Genomic DNA, 18,858 nt, shown 5'->3' on the forward strand with positions numbered 1-18,858 from the left:
CTTTCACTATTGGTATGACATTAACCTTGAAATAAAATTTATAAGCAAACTTAGAGAAAATTAATTAAATGATACCTGAGTGAAGTGAAATCCACAGCAGCTGAGAAAATTCATCGCCTTTAAATGAATTTATAGACTATCTCTAGACTATCTACATTCTACAGTTAACTCAAAAGAGTAAAGAGGTAGGAATTAATAAACTGTGTTTTTATTAGTAATTAAATTTCTTTTTAAGAATACTTTTTTCCCTAGAAAAAACCTAGTTGAAATTAGATTCTGGTCCTAATTATATCACCTGCTGAATTGTGTGATCTTGGGCAAAACTCCAGACCTGCAACTAGCGTAGAGTGAGCGCCTTGTTGTTAAAGTTCATGCCCTATGCGCCTCCTTGGCCATTACCCCAGTCCCAGCCCTACAAAGCTGTTCACCTGAGTCCATTTTTTTCTTCTGTAAAAATGGAAGTATTAACTATTAAGATTTCCTAAATACAGCATTTTTAAAAGGATCAATTAGAATGACGCATATGAAAGTACTTTGATATACAAACGAAACACAAATATACATTATTATGGTTATCACTTGATTGTAAGTGATTTTTAAATAAAAACTAGTGTTGCATTTCTTCACCAACTATTTGGCCAAAATATTTATATATAAACATCTATAAGCAAGAAATAAAGCAGATAATTATGGTTACTGTAAAAATTTGCTTAACGTCAACTGCTGTATAATTATGGGTGAAGTCCCTATCTTTAAAATTACAGGTAAGGTCTTGATCTTCCTTCCTTTTGTAGAATCAGTAATTGTAGCTGTGTTCTGTGGGTTGGAGTGGAATAGAGCAGGGTGGTCAGAAGTTCAACCTTAACACAAGGGACTCTCCCTTCTACATTTTTCCCCAATCTTTCTCTAAAGACAGCACTCAGACCAGAGCAAAAACTAATTTGCTTTTGAAATATTTTTCAATTGGGGTCTTTCTGTTCTTTCCCATTTAAAGGAATCTGGTATAACCAGAGACAGTGGCAGCAGGAATAAGTACCAAGGAATATGAAATCAAGGTAGATTGGGAGAAAAACAAAAGCTAATTTGCCCAGCTGGGTAAAAAGAGGAATAAAACCTTGGGAGAGGGCTTCCCTGGTGGCGCAGTGGTTGAGAGTCTGCCTGCCGATGCAGGGGACACGGGTTCGTGCCCCGGTCCGGGAAGATGGCACATGCCGTGGAGTGGCTAGGCCCGTGAGCCATGGCCGCTGAGCCTGTGCGTCCGGAGCCTGCGCTCCACAACGGGAGAGGCCCGCGTACCGCAAAAAAAAAAAAAAAACCTTGGGAGGTAAGGGCGAACACAAAGAAAAATGTCTCCTGGCTATTTGGTCTCTCTTCTTTTAAAGGTTTTTTTACCCCCCTCCCCCATTTCCTAATAACAACCTAAACCTGAAATAACATCCAGTTGTATTAGTCGACATGTAATTTCAATGAGATGCTGCTTATTTCTAATCTAGAAAGCAGGTAAAATAGATATTCTGCCTTCTTCACAACATCAAAAATCTAAACTCTAATTATATTAAGGTTTAAAAACTGGTATGTAGTACACAAGTTTTGTCAGAGAGAAAATAAGCTCCTTTACACTAAAAAGTAGAAAATAACTTTAATATAATCCTTTAAATTAACTAAATTTAGCTTTAAAAATAACTCACTGCATTTCCTTTTTCCCTAATTTTATCACAGACAAGCAACAATCAAGAATATGTCTGGGAGCCACTGACAGAGAACATTTATTTAACTTTGGATCTTGAATATAAAAAGATAGAGGAATTCCACTATCTTCTCATTTAATCCTAGTATATATAATTAAACTCTACTGTATTCATGTCCATGTCCTGTGGTTCTGTACTTTAGGGGTCCCTGTATGAGTTGATAAGAGCTTGAGAAGGATGGAGTAATTCTATTTTATGGTATTTAAGGAAAGCATTAAGCTCCGGTGTATATATATTCCAACCATAAATAAAAGATTCAACTAGACACTATGAATAGTACTTTAGAATTATTGCCTCTCATTCTGCATAATATATCTTATCATTATCCTTCAATAACTGAAAAATATGCAGTGCCTTATCATTTTACACATGATAATACTGGGGGGCTCATAGATATTGGTAACTGTTTAAGGTCACAAAGCCAAAAATTAGCCAGGATGGAACTAAGCATGCATATCTTGTGATGCCAACTCCAGTGATCATTCCATGTCATTATAGGCACATGACTTTAGGCTCTTCTTCATGTCTGTGAATGGTTTCAGTTTCTTTAGACATGAGCTCAGTTTCACTTGTTTTCAAAAGCCTAGTGATCACGATCAACTTCTATCTCCTCTTTCTAAAATGGGGGTCCTGGTTGAATTTAAGAAGAAAAGGGACAAGGATAGAAATTTTTTTTTTAACTTTTGTGTAATCATCATGCCTCCTCCAGAAATGTGTCATTAAATTTTTTGTTTTGATGTATAGCTGCACTACATGTAGCAAAGTAATCAGAAGGCTAATAAACAGATATCAATGACTGGTTTATGCTCATTTTATTTTTTTCCTATCCTGTCTAGTAGTCTGGCTTAACAGTGTCCTGGATTTGGTAATCATTAAGTGATTAGTATCATACCATAGCAGTTCAGATTTATAATTTTAAAACCAACTGTAACTTTAAAATCAATCAAATTGCTGCCACTTCTAAGATGAAGAGGAAAACAGAAGTCTGCATTTTACATTGCTTGAGGACATTGAGTTTTACAAGGCTTTAGTCATACTTAGAAGATGAATTGCTAAATTTATGTAACAAATTGGTATACCAACCTCTGAAGATATTACTGAGAATAATTTGGTAAATTGTGGAGATTTTTAAAAATAAAATGCAATTTGAATTTTAATGAAATGCCTTTCACTATTTATTTAAAGGCAGAGATGCTACCTGTGGTTTATCATGATGCACAATTAAGTAATCACGTATTTATAAAAAGCTTTAAAGTTAAAGGAAAAAGTGAAAGCAATCATCCTCAGGTTACCTTTTTAAACTTTTTGTTACCTAAACTTCAGAAGTAGAAAAAAAATTGAAATACAAGAGACAAATAGATGGTTACAAAATTACAAATTTAACACTTCCTGAAAAATACATCACTTACTTTCTCCACTGCTTGATTTGTTCAGGATTTGTATACTCTTTCAGACATTCCGTGATATGGTCTCCAATTTTTATTAAGCACTGTCTAGTATGTTCCAGTTGTTCTCTTTCTGAAAGGCCTTTCTCGGGCCTATCAAGTTGCTTCAAAGCTGCTTTGACAGGCCTCATTCTTTCTTTACACTTTAAAACAGGAAAATAAGAACACAAATACATGTATTAAAACCATGAATTCAACAAAGATCTACTTCTTTCAATCATACTTACTTACCTGAGTAAATATAGCATTGTCTAATGCTAAAACGAGCATTAAATCTCACCTCACAGCTCTTAAACATCAAGCATTTCTCCTTCAGACTTTATTCAGAAAGCAAGGCTTTCCATTATCATTTAAAATCAGTCTTTGCCTAAGTAAAAGCCTTGGATTTTACTTACTTTTTATAAAAATGGTTACTTTTTACACTGTAGAACACCATTCTAAACAGACTTAACGTTAAAAGATAACAAAATATTTCAGAGTATAACAATATTATGTATTGACTATAATATAGAATAAAATGTAAAAAAAGATCTTTATATATTGGCAAAGCTATTTTTATATATAAATACATAAATAATAATCTTTATATAATATATTGGCAAAGCTATTAACATCAATATAGCTAAAAGTATAAACTGTCTATTCCTGGGGCCGAAGTAGCTAATGATGAATTTTGCTTCTATCGTATTTGGGCAGTCAGGGACGTGGGGGTAGTTGATGGAAACCAACCTCTTCCTTGGCCTACAGAGCACTAGCATGCTAGTAAAAGGACAACACACCCAAACTGTACCATTCAGTAAAGTCCAATTTGTGTAATAAAAACTGTTAACCTTATACCAAAACCAGAATTAAAATATCACTAAAAAAGCAAACTGCAGATAAATTTTATTGTATACAAATGCAAAAACAACTTTATAGTAATTATATCCATGAGTAGCAAGTTGAGTTAGTTTGGGGAATGTAAGGATGGATCAACTACAGACAATATATTTAGTTGACCCAATGCCACCATTTATTTACATCACTGCTGTGAAGGGCCTTTCTTATTATCAATTAAGTGTTTATATTATATGTGCAAATTTGTTTATGAGTACTTTATTCTGTTTTATTGACCTATTTCTCCAAATCAGTTGGGAAACTTTCCATTTTGTCAGGAATAATTTAACACTGGAATCATTTATTCTTTAGTTAAAATTAGAACTCAGCCAAGCCTAATGTCTTCTTTAAAAAAGGGAAAATTTAAATTTCCTTTCTAATTTTTAGTGTTACTCATATTTGTTCTCTACATTTTCTGTTTCTTGTTCAATTTTCTAGTTTATATTCTGCTAGAAAATTATTTATTCAACATATGTAGGCTGGATACATACTATATTCTAGGCGTTGTTCTAGACCCAGAAAACAGAGTGGTAAATAAAACAGAGACCCTGCTTTTATGGAACCTGTAGTCTAGTAGGAGAATAGAGCCAATAAGTAAACAAGACATAGTGTTTAAGATGGTGACAACCATGATAAAAAAATAAATAAAGCAAGAAAGAACAGGGAGCTTTCTACCTTACTTAAGCTTTCAGAGAAGGGTGATGCTTGAGCAGGTATCTAAAGAAAATGAAGGAGTAAGCCATTTCAAGCAGAGGGAAGAGCAAGTAAAAATGTCCTATAACTTGTCTGACATGTTCAAGGGAACAGTATGAATTCCAGTGTCGCTGGAACCAAGTGAGTCAGGCAAACAGCAGGAGATGATGGGAGTAAACCATATGCTGTATCTTTTAGACTATTGTTATGAATCTTTTATCCTGAACGAGAGGGAAAGCCATTCAAGGGTTTTAAACAGAAAAGTAACAAGGGGTGACTTTATTAACCCTGTAACAGTTATTGTCAGTCTGGGCTGCTGTGTGTAGTACAAACTGGGGTATGAAAAGGGTATAGGGTGAGATGCGAAGGGTGAAAGCAGTGAGAACAGCTATGAAGCTATTGAAATAATCTAGGAAAGAGATGGCTGTGGCTTGAACCAGTGTGTTAGAGCCAATATGATTTACTCATTGAATGTGAGTGGAGGAAAAAGAGAGGAATTGATGACTAAAATCTATGCTAAGGTCAAGGCCTAAAGATGGGAACTGGAGCAATGATAACTAATGTTTATAAAGCACTTATTAGGTACCAGAGGCTGTGTGTTCATTGTTTTAAATTTGATTCTGACAATAGACCTTTGCAATACCATTCACTCTATTTTATAGAAAAAGAAATTGAAGCTTAGAATGAAATGACATCTGTGAAACCCAGTTTTGACCTCAAACACTTTCTTGACTGCTAAATAATACTGCTATCTAGGAAGACAGATCAATAAGACACAAGAAAATCAAGAGATGCTAAATGAGGCAAAGATGTCAAGGAATATGAAGACTGGGAAAAGACCAGTGAATTTCTTAATAATCAGAGCTATTCCCGAATACAATAAAATGTATATACCAAGAAAATTTTTTTTTTTGGCTGTACGCAGGCATCTCACTGCCGTGGCCTCTCCCGCTGCAGAGCACAGGCTCCAGACGTGCAGGCTCAGCGGCCATGGCCCACGGGCCCAGCTGCTCCACGGCATGTGGGATCCTCCCAGGCCGGGGCACGAACCCGCGTCCCCTGCATTGGCAGGCGGAATCTCAACCACTATGCCACCAGGGAAGCCCCCAAGAAAATCTTAATCATACAAGCTCAGAAAATCTGGAGTCCATGTTTAAAACTATTCCATTATTCCTTTCCATAATACAAGAGATTTTAAATCATTTATGAAGGTTAATGAAGAAGAAATTCATGCACTGGGCACAAAAGAAAACTTTCCATTTCATCGGTTATATGAACAAGTCAGATGGCTAAGGAGGAAATGTGGGCAAAGAAGAGGCAAGAGGTGCAATTTCACTTACCTCAGTAATGGAGCACATAGTGTAGGGGAAGCAGTTCAGAAGAGTTCAGTGTTTTCACCTCAGAAAAGCAAAAGCACACCATCACCCATTCCCACCCAATACAGAGGGGGTAAAAAACAAAAACAATAGAAAATGGATAGAGAGGCTAGATTAAGATCTAGGCCATAAATAGAAAGGTTAGCCTTAAAAGTTGCTAAGGAATCACAACATGTGAACCTGGAGAAAAGATAAAAATGAAAGTCAAGAGATAAGATATATGTTCATTCAAGTAAGTAAGATGGAAGACAGGAGCTGCAACAGCTTACTTGGGAATGTCCCCAGTATTCTCAGAGATTAGAGGGATGTAAACAGCCAAAAGTGAGGAGGACAAGAAAACTGTGGCAGGAACTATGTTATTTAAAGAGCATATCTGGAACTATATTAGGACATGTAATGGAATCAGTAGGAAATGAATAAATGCGTTCTCAGTCTTAATATCATCTAGTCAGAGTACACAATAGGAGAAAATGGGACATGAAGATGAGCTGGGGATCTAAAAGGACGTAGTAGGTCGAACACAAATATAATTTTAGAAGGTGAAAATTTCCATCTTTCAAGTATAGCATTTGATTAGTATCAGTGATAAAACTGACTTAAGATTACACCCATAAGATTATTTGTGTTCCTGAATATATACAGCAAATAAACCCTTTGGAGAAAGGCCAAGATAGATTCTCCCTGACTCTGATGAATATAAAAGCATGGTAGCACGTAAAACCAGTAATATTTTAGACCAGTGTTCCTCAAAGTGTGGTCTATGAACCTGTGTTAGTCCAAAGCAGGATAGGTACAGAAATTTTAGAAACCTTTATATCAGTTTGACAGTGCAAATTTATACCTACTGAATCTAGTAATACAACACCAGGGCTTATATTTTATATTCTTTTCTTCCTAATTTCATTTTTATTTTATTTTCTAAAAACACTGGTCTGTAAAAGATTAGAAAACAAGGGTCCTTCACTGTAGATAAAAAGCACTGTTATATGGATAATAGGCTCAGGAATTGAAAAGTTTAAAATTCTAAAGTTGGAGGAAAAAAAGTTTATTCCCTAAATACCTCTTCTTAAAATCTTTAATTTATGAAGAAGTTTTTCTAGGTTGATTCTAAATTTAGGATACCTTTCAAAATTTAAATCTATTGCTTTTGTCAGCTTGAACTGCAATGCTATCAAATTCAAACACATTTCTAAAGTTAAGGTTTTAAAAGATGAATATAAATTAAATAAAATGCTATATGAATTATTCCTAATAACCAGAAACTTTACTACTTACTATGCTGAATGTCTTCTGATCTAGCTCTTCAGATTCTTCAGATATGGGAACTGGTTCACCACTTGCAGTGATATGAACTGGAGCATCCGACACTGAAGATTTCTTAGATCTTTCCTTGCTATCAGACTTGGATTCACTCAACTGATGAAAAAAAAACACAACAACAACAAAGGCAAAAATGATTAACACTTCCAGAAGAATTACGGTCCCATTTTATTCTATAAAGTTTACTCACATTTAACATTCTTATCTATTTGATCTTTCCCCCATTTTATTTGGGGAAACCAAAAATAAAGCTATTCTGTAACATTATTTATTAGGTAAGGCATCAAAAAGGATTCAAACCTGTTCTTCTCCTCTACTAGATACCCATATGCATTTTTAAAGAACTCAGTTATTGAGACTAATTGGGCTGACAGACAATTTATTCTCCTAAACTGTAAATATGCTGTTGTGTCACTTTCTAAGTTTTATATTATGATTTGCATACCTTTTCTTCCTTTATGTCTTTTTCTTTCTGTATAGCTTCTTTTACTTTGTTTTCTCTTTTCTCTTTAAAATCTTTTTCCTTTATATCTTTCTTATCCTCTTTTTCTTTTATCTCCCTTTTAAGTTCTCTTTTATTTTCCTTTTCTTTCGCTTCCCTCTTTTCTTCTGGTTCCTTCTTTATACAAACATCTGGCTCAGGTTTTTCTTCACTGTCTCTTTCTGTTTTAACTTTTTTATTTGGATGTTTCACAGAAGTGATCTCATCCTGAAAAGTGCAAGTATGGCCAATGTATTACTAACCAAATCTTGACAAAGACTAATTTCTTTTCTTTGCATGACTACGTATTGCATGTATGTGGATTCTGAGAGAAGTAACTCAGAATCCCATTAGTAATGATACATGCAATATTTACCTTCCTATAAAAATTAAGGTAAGCCAATCCCATTCAAAATTCATAACAAAATTAAAGGAGACAGAATGTCTTCAAATGGCAAATGTTTGAAAAGGAAGGACCTTTGCTCTATCCCTGTAGTGAAATATAATATTCTATTGGATGGGTAGAAATTCTGTTCTGTAAATGAGACTACATAGCAAACTATAAAAAAGAACTTCAGTATCTAAAAGTAAAATTTCAAGCCTTACTTCAAACTTCAAATGTAAAGCATACTAAAAATATGCCATGTTCCCTTTCTATATAACAGGTTGCTTTTCTAAAACACATTCTTACCTTATCATCATCTTCATCAGACTTTTCTGAGGGCAGGGGAGAAGAATCGCTCTTTACTTCCTCTTTCATTTTTATAGACTTCATTGCTTTATTCTTCTTAGCTCTTACTTTCCTCCTTTTTGAACCTCCCTAAAAATAATTATTTTTATTCTAACCAACCCCACAGATTCCATTAAAAAAAAATCTTAAATACCACATCTATAAAGCTAAAGAACACACACTCCAACTCAATCCTTAACGTGCTGGCACTAAGCTACACCAATCTTAGAAAGTTATTATCAACAAAAGTGATATAACTTAATGAATCAAGTACAAATTAATGTGAATAAATGCTAACCAACTGTAATTATTTCTTAAAAAAAAAAAGAGAGAAATAGAAGGGTTGTTCACCTTCCTAAATTATTATTATCTTCAACTAAATCCAATGTCACCAGAGATAGCCTTAGAAATTTTTTGTTTGTTTGTTTGTTTGTTTTGCGGTACGCGGGCCTCTCACTGTTGGGGCCTCTCCCGTTGCGGAGCACAGGCTCCGGACGCACAGGCTCAGCGGCCATGGCTCACGGGCCTAGCCACTCCACGGCATGTGGGATCTTCCCGGACGGGGGCACAAACCCGTGTCCCCTGAATCGGCAGGCGGACTCTCAACCACTGCACCACCAGGGAAGCCCAGAAATTATTTTTAATAATACACAGGTAGTTATTGACACTGTGGTCACAGGTAAACTTTCAAGGGTTGCTTTAGTTTCCAATCACCTCTGTTTTAGTGTCTTTTTCCTTCTTTTGTGAAACGCCCTCATAAATAAGCTTGGTGATCTTTAATGCTATTCCTTAAGCTGCCCAATGTCTCCAAATGAAACAATAATGGAAGCCTGTCCTCTCAAAAAGCACTCCACTCTACTCCAAAAGTTGCTCCCACTCTCTTTCTAAATACTAGGAAAATACAGATCCCATTCTGAAAGATAGGACTCACTAGAGGTTTAACATGAATGCTGAGATCATTTAAGGCAAAATATTACCATATTCAAATAAAGCTAAATTACAGATAAACATACTGATGAGCCCATGCTAACCACGGGTGTCTAGGGTGATCAGAAAACTAGATTTATCTTATTCAAAAGTAAATGCTCTTAAGCATATGTTAACTTACTGCACCAGAAAGCCTCTGAGCTTCTTTTCTTGCAAGATCTTTACTAAGTAATTTGATGAGGTAGTCCGCACGTGTCTGTAACTGTTTTGCTTGTGGTTTTTTATCAGGATCATCTGGAAGAATCTGAAAAGCAATTAATTTTTTCATCTTGTCTTTAATAAATAACATGAGAAATAATAATCATTGTTTAAAAAAGGGTTACTCATTTAAAAACTATGTATAATTCACTAACAAGTTACAACTCTTAAAATCTGTAGGAATAAACAGCTTAAAATGCAAAATACATTTTTTATAGCTATGCCACAAAAATTCAATTTATCTGGGAATGAATTCTAAATACATGAGAAAAATATCCCTCTATTCAAAATGAGACTACACAGTATGAGGTTAGAAATTTCTTTCAAATATATAATGGTGTATTGGCATTCAGTGTTATTAAACATCATAGTATTCTTAGATTTCCTTCCTTCTCAACAGTATATTTTAAGTATAAAGTATACAAAAATTCCTAGAATATAAAGTATCATCTATCAGAACTTCCAGGGTAGCGCAGTGGTTAAAAATCCGCCTGCCAGTGCAGGGGACATAGGTTTTGATCCCTGGTCCAGGAAGATCCCACATGCTGCGGAGCAACTAAGCTCGTGCACAGCAACTATTGAGCCTGTGTACCACAACTACTGAAGCCTGTGTGCCTAGAACCCGTGCTCCGCAACAAGAGAAGCCACCACAATGAGAAGCCCGCGCACCACAATGAAGAGTAGCCCCCGCTCGCTGCAACTAGAGAAAACCCGTGCGCAGCAACGAAGACCCAACACAGCCAAAAATAAAAAATTAATTTAAAAAAAAAGTATCATTCATGTAGAAGATGACCCAAAGCATGTAGTGTGAGGAAACTCTTACAATGAAAACATAAACTAATTTTGTTTTACAGTAGCAAATGACAAATATCTGAAGGTTCCCACTTGTCCATGAAGAAGTAAAATATAAAAAGATAAATGATAAGCATAGGGCAATGCTTCCAATGTTTTCCATTCTAGGCAAAGAAATGATTATAATAACTAGTGTGGTGGCATCAAATCACCAAAACACGTAAACACTGTTTGTTATTTTAAAAAAATATATAAACACACACACATAAAAAACAATCCTCTTTTGCTTTTGAATAACATAACTGAATGACAGGTTTACTTTTAACCTGATACTATGAAGAAAAATATACCTATGCCTTAATAACAAAAATGTAATTTCAGAGGTAAAGCAGAATCTAGAGATCATTTAAATTCAATCCCTTCATGAAAACCAGATTCCTAAGAAGCCAAGGTCACACAGCTAACTAGAGCCATGGTTTCCTGACTCCCAGTTGAGCTTATTTCTAACATAATTTGAAAGCAAAAAATTCAATGTAACATCAGCGGTCAACAGAATCAAGAAATATTTAAGTACCTTGTGTGTCAGACTGAGGTCAGGATCCATTTTAATCATTTCCCAGCTTCCATATCCATATTCGTAGATACCAATTAACAAATTGGAATCATCTTCTTTGCCCCAGTCTATATCAAAATGAGCTGCCTTCGTGTGGCATGGGATGATATACCTATCATTAAAGTTAACAGCCACTGTCAAGTTATAATTGCCTTATTAAAAATTAATTTTGAAAAACATATATGAGTCATTACAACTTCTAAATACTATGCTTTATTTTAGTTTTAAAAACATTTTATTCAAATTGGCCAATGGCATAAAAAACATTTTTAACATACATTCATATCCAAATTATTGAATAACAACAAATATTTTACAATGGTAAAGTAAAAAACTCACTGCTTTCTTTCTTCTGGGTCTGAAGGAATGGATTTGTGCAACGGTATTAATTCTTCTTCATGGGAGATGACTAGCTTGGCATTCACTTGTACTCCTGATATTCGGAATGTTGGACCCTTTACTTTTCCAAGTCTACCACCTTATTTGGAAAAGAATATTAAAAAGTATAAAATATATACTACGAAACGCAAAGCAAAATATGTTATTACTTATATAAATAAGTACTATTTACCTATATTTTATTTTATTTATTTATTTATTTATTTTTTGCGGTACGCGGGCCTCTCACTGTTGTGGCCTCTCCCGTTGCGGAGCACAGGCTCCGGACGCGCAGGCTCAGTGGCCATGGCTCATGGGCCTAGCCGCTCCGCAGCATGTGGGATCTTCCCGGATCGGGGCACGAATCCGTGTGCCCTGCATCAGCAGGCGGACTCTCAACCACTGTGCCACCAGGGAAGCCCCTACCTATATTTTAAAGTATTACTTATTTGTGTTAAGGGGAGGCTTGCTGGCAAACCCTAAATTTCACTCGAGATTTTTCAGTACATACTACTGATTATAATATAGCACATGAAGATTCACAAAAAGCATTTCATGTACTTTAGCAAATGCATAAGATACATCAATCTATTAATATGTCAGCCTTTCTAAATAAGAGTTCCAGAATGATTTTTTTCAGTACATATAATTACTGAATCTTATCTATTTTTATTTAGATAGATGAATTACAAAATAAGTATAAAGTAACTATGCTAAAACCATTATCACATGTGTATACTTATAATATCTCATCTATACTAAAAATATAGTACAACTAACAATAATTCCTGATGTTACCTCCCAGCCAGAAAATATACCAGGCAGATAGATTCTACTGCCTTCAATGATATAATTCTGCTGCCCATTTTCTCTTACCCAGAAATGGCCTTGCTTTGTTTTATAAAGCATCTTTTAAGACTAATGAATAGGTAACTTAAGATATAATACCTAACTAACTCAATAAAAGCATATTTTGAAACTTCCATTTAACTCTCTTTAAATCACTTTCATTTTAGTATTACCTGTTCGTTCTGTTCCTGAAGAATTGTCCTTTAAAGCTTTAATGCAACCATTGTGTACCAATTCTCCTAGTCGTCTTAGGTCTGTCTCTGACTTATCAACTAATTCAGCATCTCGAGCAATTGCATCTAATCTATAATAAAATAATACAATTTTCAAGTAAATATGCAGAATAAAATGGAGCCATTTAAGACAGATATTATAAGAGTAAAGTTCTATAATTTTTTAATTTCTATACACTGAGAAAATATGAATAATAAATGTTCAAAACATCTTTTTCATCATCTAAAATAATTATGTAAGTATTTCATTGTAACTTCATGTAAGTCATCTCAAAATAAAACAGAAAATATCTCTATTTTAAGATGGAGTTTTGGGGAGAAAAATAGAATTAAACCAATTTGAGTCTCTGCCACTCTATAATTAAGATAGTGGTTATAGCGGTTATTGAGAATAACCGTTAAACAAAATTGGTCTTTAAGTCAGAGGCTAGGTTAGCAACTTAGCTTCTCTACAGATGAATCTGCTATTTTATAAGCTTGTGATGAAAAGGTAAGAAAAAGCATTTGAAAAGTAGCTTACAATTATAAAAATGCAAATGTTTTACAGGCCATGTATTTTATAGAAAACTTCATTTGTAGATAAAACTTTAGACACTAGAAAGGATTAAGGATAGTACAAAAAGCTTTCAAAAATCTATCTGAAATTTGCTTTCTACAGGTTAACTTTATAAAAACCTTTTACAGCAAATTTAATAATAGTATAAATAAAGCTGACAGCATGTGATACATTCTATAATTCTACTGAGAATGACAAATGTATTTACCTTTCCAGAGGGCCACCAAATTTCTTGTAACTCTTGATAAACCTAACAGAAAATAATTGTTTGATTTAAATGTGGGCTTCACTATTCGTTAAAAAATAGATATAAATATATAGAAATAATACTTGTTAGTGTAAAAATTCAAGGCACTGTTACTAACAAAAATGAATAAAGTATGCTAGAATCAAAACATTAAGATAAACCAAGTAAGACAAGATATATTTTTTAACACCCAGGATGATGTTTAGAAACTAATATAAATAAAACAGAAGCTAAATTTTATTTTAGAAATTATTTTTTCCACAAGACAAAAAAGGTTCAAGGCTACCAGAGGAAGTGTCTCCAGAATTATCAATTACATTACACCTCCTCACATTTCAAGTGTAGATAAAAGTTTACTGAATATAGCTTTAATTCAGATGTACGGTATTATACCAACAATGGAAAAATAAATATTACTTAAGCACAAAGCTACCCAAGTGGTTGATGGATAAGGGAAAATATCCAGGAAAAGTAGAAGTTGAAATGCCTCTTCAACTAGAGACAGAAAGTCCGACAAATCAGGTGGTCATAAAAGTACCCTAAACAAAATCTAACAATATATTTAGTTTTCTGGTAGAAAAAAATGAGGAAGAACTTTATTAGTCAGGTCTATGATTTAAAAGAAAAGAGTTACAGTGGCTTGAAAGAAACAACAAACTCTCAAAATACAACAACGAACAACCTTTCACAAATTTCATATGCAAAAATATTACATAAACAAAGTAAGCTGCTATCCCATTCCCCTTAAATAAATCTGTATATATGAACAAACATATTTTGAAAGAAAACTACAATTTATCCTGCCTGGCCAATCTTACCTCAACTCCTATTTGGACATATCAGAAACACTTTTAACATGGTGAGTTTCAAAAAACCAATCACCTCTGTGTAAAAAACTAGAAAAATATGGAACTAAATTACTCCCATGTAAAGAGTAATGTTGGGAGTCATAAATACAGTCAGAATTTTTAATAAATAATCTAATGTACTGAAATATACATTCATTATTCAAAAGGGCCACTATTCTGAACCACATTAATAAAACCAAAATAATTTAGCAGTCTAAATAGAGTACCAATAAATAAATTACACAGCAAAGATTAATGCCAAACTCATTTTTTACCCATAGTTATAAAGAACAACCAAAAGCAGAACCACCCAATCCCTACACAATTATCATATATTTGCCTCCTCTAAAACTTTCATCTTAATCTTTAAAATTTATGGAATTTGTTTTAATTTCACCCCCTACTAAAAGCAAGTTGAAGTAAAAATGGTCTTATGTCATCTTACCGCCGAATTTCTGCATCACTAAATCCTTTAATATTTTCCCGAGGGATAGTTCGTGGTCTTCCACGTTTCTTTGGCCTTTTCCGTTCTGAGACTGAATCACTATCAGATCCAGAGTATCTCCTACTTCTACTGCGCCTCCCTTCACTTCCATTGAAACTAATCTGGAATTTGAAAATAAAATTTTGCCCAAGTTTAGGTAAAGCAGGCTTCTATGTTAAGGGCAAAGAAAACATTATAAAAGATTGACAAAATTAACAAATATGTATCAAAAATATTCTATAAACAAAATTAAAAAGCAAACAAAACAGAAAAAATAGCACATTAATGACAAAGAGTTATTAAGAGCCTTAACACTTAAAACATTCTCATAAATCAGGAAAATATCCATTGTCCTTTTGTAAAAATATATGAAAGGTTATTAAAAAGCAATCAAATAACATAAACACAGAATTATACAACCTCATTGGTATATTTCTTAAAATGTGAATTAAAGTTACAATGAAATGTAATTCTTTCTTTAATCCATCAACTTGACCAATACTAACTAAGCAATAATAGCCAATACTGGTACTGGTATAGAATAACAGTCAAACATCTCTGGTGTGTATTTAAACTGGGACAGAGGGCAGTTTGGCAATATTGTATCAAACGTCTTAAAATTTATCATTCTGCTAACCCAGCAACATCCCTATTAGGCATTTTTCTTGATATCAGAAATGTAAACGAACACTGGCCAAGTCATTTTTATCATATAAAAAAAAATTGCAAACAATCTAAATGTTCATCAAAAAAAAATCAGACAAATAAATAATCTATACAATAGAAAGCTGAGAAGCCATTAAAAATTTTGTAGAATGACTAACATTCATTATATACTGTCAAAAGGAAGAAAGCAGGTCCAAAATTAATGACTCCAATTAAACCTGGCAAATGATATGTATTAAAAAAATACTAGAATTATGTATACTATATACTATAATAATATTATTACTATGATATCTCTGAGTGGACAGACATTCTTCCTGCAAGTCTTTGGAGTTCTTCCAAAGCCTCAGTATATATTCTGAATCCCTAATATGCTGAAAACTAATTGAAAGTCAATGATGGTATTTACTTCTTATTTGTTCTAACCTTCTCCCATCCTTTCACTAGATCTAATATAATGCTGTGCTTCCCTTGCACTATAAAAAGAAACCACTAAGGGGTTTGCAGAAATAAACACAAACAAGAAACTACACAAACAATTACTCTCAGGCCAAACACAAATTACTGGGCTCCATTTCTGCCTGGGATGTAAAAGTTGGTATGCTGCTCCTGCCCTAACAACAAATCTAATCTACAAAATCATAACTTTTTTTTTTTTTTTTTTTGCTGTTTGCGGGCCTCTCACTGTTGGGGCCTCTCCCGTTGCGGAGCACAGGCTCAGCGGCCATGGCTCACGGGCCCAGCCGCTCCGCGGCATGTGGGATCTTCCCGAACCGGGGCACGAACCCGTGTCCCCTGTATCGGCAGGCGGACTCTCAACTACTGCGCCACCAGGGAAGCCCCAAAATCATAACTTTTATTACACACATCAAAATCACAAGGCAATCTAGTAGTCTAAAATATAAGGAAATAAAGCAGATTATAAGAAGAGATGGAACTTGGACACTGGCTCACTTGTGAAGAGCATGAATGGCAGACATCAAGTACCATTCAAGCAGGAAAGAGGAAAGTCAGCTAACATTTGCTAAAGACTGAGTGTGAGCTACCATGAGAGCAGAAGATCCCTGGGAACCAAAGACACAGGGAGAACCTGTACCCACTCTCAGGCGCTTCTCCACAAACCTCCACCAGCTGCTCATGAGACAAACTGGAAACAGGGCTGGAGATTACAGAAACTTTCCTTCACGGTGAAGGCCTAGAGAAAGAGAGTAGTCACCTTTGAGGGGACAGGCAGAAAGCCTGGCCAGACCCTTCTCACCTACTGAACCAAGGACACAGAAGAAGACCTAATATGGTTGTAGGAAAAGAAAACGAAAACAAAAAACTAGCAGGGCAAGGATTAGGGTAGGGTGGGTTCCTCATTTCCCTCAGACTCAAAATTTAAGGAGATACCAAAAAATTCAGTAATCAGGACAAACAATCTTGTAGTGCAACAGTAGTCTAAAAACAGAAGTTAACGCAAAGAGCTCTAACATTAAAGTTTTTCCTTTTGCCACAGGACCCAATATAGCTTGGCATGGCGCTGCTACCATTATTTAAAAATCTACCATTTTGTTCATTTAGGCCATAAAATAAACACCAACAAATTTCTAAAAATTCAAATCACACAAGGTATGCTCTCTGACCATAAAAGAATTAAACTAGAAATCAATAGCAAAGATACTTGACAAATCTCCCAAATATTTGAAAATTAAACAACACACTTCTAAAAAAACCCTATGGGTCACAGAGGAAGTAACAGAAGATATCGGAAAATATTTTGAAATAAATGAAAATGAGAACACAACAAAAATCAGAATTTAGGAGATTCAGAAAAGGCAGTGCTTAGTGGGAAACTTGCAGCATTAAATGCTAATATTAGAAAAGGAAAGTCTTGATTTAATGATCCAAGCTTACACCTTTAGACACTTAAAGGCCTAAATGGCTTCCCTAACGCTGCCTAACATTTAACGAGAAAATAATAACCTATCCTACACAAACTCTTCCCAAAAATAGAAGAGGAGGGAACACTTTCCAACTCACTTTATGAGACAGGCATTATTAAATCAGATGAAATCATTACTAGGAAAAAAAAAAAAGCTAAGAATCAATATTTCTCTAAACAAAAAAGACAGTCCAGATGTAAATACTCTTACAATACAGAAATATCTTTTAAATCAAAAAGTCACCTGTTTTGCACAGTTTCTCATTCTGGGGAGCATATAAATTTCTTCAAGTTCCTTTTGTCTTTCTTCCTCTTCTAATCGTCTTCTTTGATCTTCAGGAATGATTTCTTCCCAATTCTTTGAATTTCTTTCAGGTTCCAACTCAATGTCATCCTCATCCATATTTGAAAAGTTGGCAACCTGATAAATTCCAGAATTTTAGCAGAATAAGATTAAAGAAGAACTCATCCTTAAATTATATTTTTCTTTTTTAGCGGGAAGGAAGAGGTACACCAGAATAAGATAATATAACTTAAATAGCCTCAGGATAATGAATATGACTATGGGTTAAACCAAATATGACTGCTAAGTGTATTTCTTCACGAGGTCAAAGTAGATCAAACCAAATGACTTCTAAGATTTCTCTTCCAGGAATGATTCTCTTTTGCCTTGCTTATCAACAAAACTATTACTAATAACAGAACTAGAGGAAGTTAACAGAGTAACAACAAAGTAATTTATAGAGTAATATGCTAAATCACCTTCTGCAGAAATTACCACACCAGTCCATTAACTACAAAGTGCTATAGAACAACCCAAAATTCTTATTTTTATTGATCATAAACGAAGTACCTAAAGAGCTAATGACAAGACACAAGGAGCTCTGAGACCATAGATAAATTTATTTAGGTTCCCTAAGCCCTAGTTTATTCAACTCTGAAAACAGAGGGCTAGTAAGAGCTCACTAAGTTTTGTGAGGATTAAGTAAGATAATGCATTTAAAGAACTGTGCAGAGTCTGGTACACAGAAAGCACTCATTAAAGCTAACTGCCAATACTAGTACATTAAAGCTTACAGATAACTGAAAAGACAAGAAAACTATGCTCATGCTATACAAGGAATGGGGCTGAAAATATAGTGCTTATTCTCTCATGTATGCTATCTAAATGTTAATGACAGCCTTAAAGCCAGCTGTGTATGAGTAGCAACTCACTGGTATAAACATAATCTGTATTTATTCAAGTTAATGTATCAGTGACTTTTTCAAATTGCCAATTAGTCAAATTAAAAGCAAATAGTATAACAATGTTTAAAAAAACAAAAGTTCATTAGACAATACCCAGAGTGAGTGCCGGTTCCAGAAAACTTTACCTCTCACCAGGATTACTGAAATAGTCTTCTAACTTTTCTTC

General features: G+C 34.4%; 1 protein-coding gene across 6 annotated transcripts in view; it reads right to left on the reverse strand.

Moving 5' to 3' along the window:
- The window catches only part of CHD1 (chromodomain helicase DNA binding protein 1), a 74,672-nt gene that overhangs the window by 9,105 nt on the left and 46,709 nt on the right, over window positions 1–18,858 (reverse strand). For 3 of the 6 annotated variants that reach the window (XM_067731315.1, XM_067731316.1, XM_067731320.1), the window contains exons 23-33: window positions 17,689–17,865; window positions 14,816–14,976; window positions 13,484–13,525; window positions 12,660–12,790; window positions 11,599–11,737; window positions 11,221–11,371; window positions 9,778–9,900; window positions 8,631–8,759; window positions 7,904–8,167; window positions 7,414–7,554; window positions 3,158–3,336 (exon numbers count right to left, since the gene is read on the reverse strand). In XM_067731315.1, the coding sequence (XP_067587416.1) occupies window positions 3,158–3,336; window positions 7,414–7,554; window positions 7,904–8,167; window positions 8,631–8,759; window positions 9,778–9,900; window positions 11,221–11,371; window positions 11,599–11,737; window positions 12,660–12,790; window positions 13,484–13,525; window positions 14,816–14,976; window positions 17,689–17,865 (1,637 nt within the window). The remainder of the gene's footprint in view (window positions 1–3,157; window positions 3,337–7,413; window positions 7,555–7,903; window positions 8,168–8,630; window positions 8,760–9,777; window positions 9,901–11,220; window positions 11,372–11,598; window positions 11,738–12,659; window positions 12,791–13,483; window positions 13,526–14,815; window positions 14,977–17,688; window positions 17,866–18,858) is intronic. The other 3 variants (XM_067731317.1, XM_067731318.1, XM_067731319.1) reach the window with 3 other exon arrangements.

This window comes from Pseudorca crassidens, chromosome 3 (genome assembly GCF_039906515.1).
Source record: "Pseudorca crassidens isolate mPseCra1 chromosome 3, mPseCra1.hap1, whole genome shotgun sequence".
NCBI lineage: Eukaryota > Metazoa > Chordata > Mammalia > Artiodactyla > Delphinidae > Pseudorca > Pseudorca crassidens.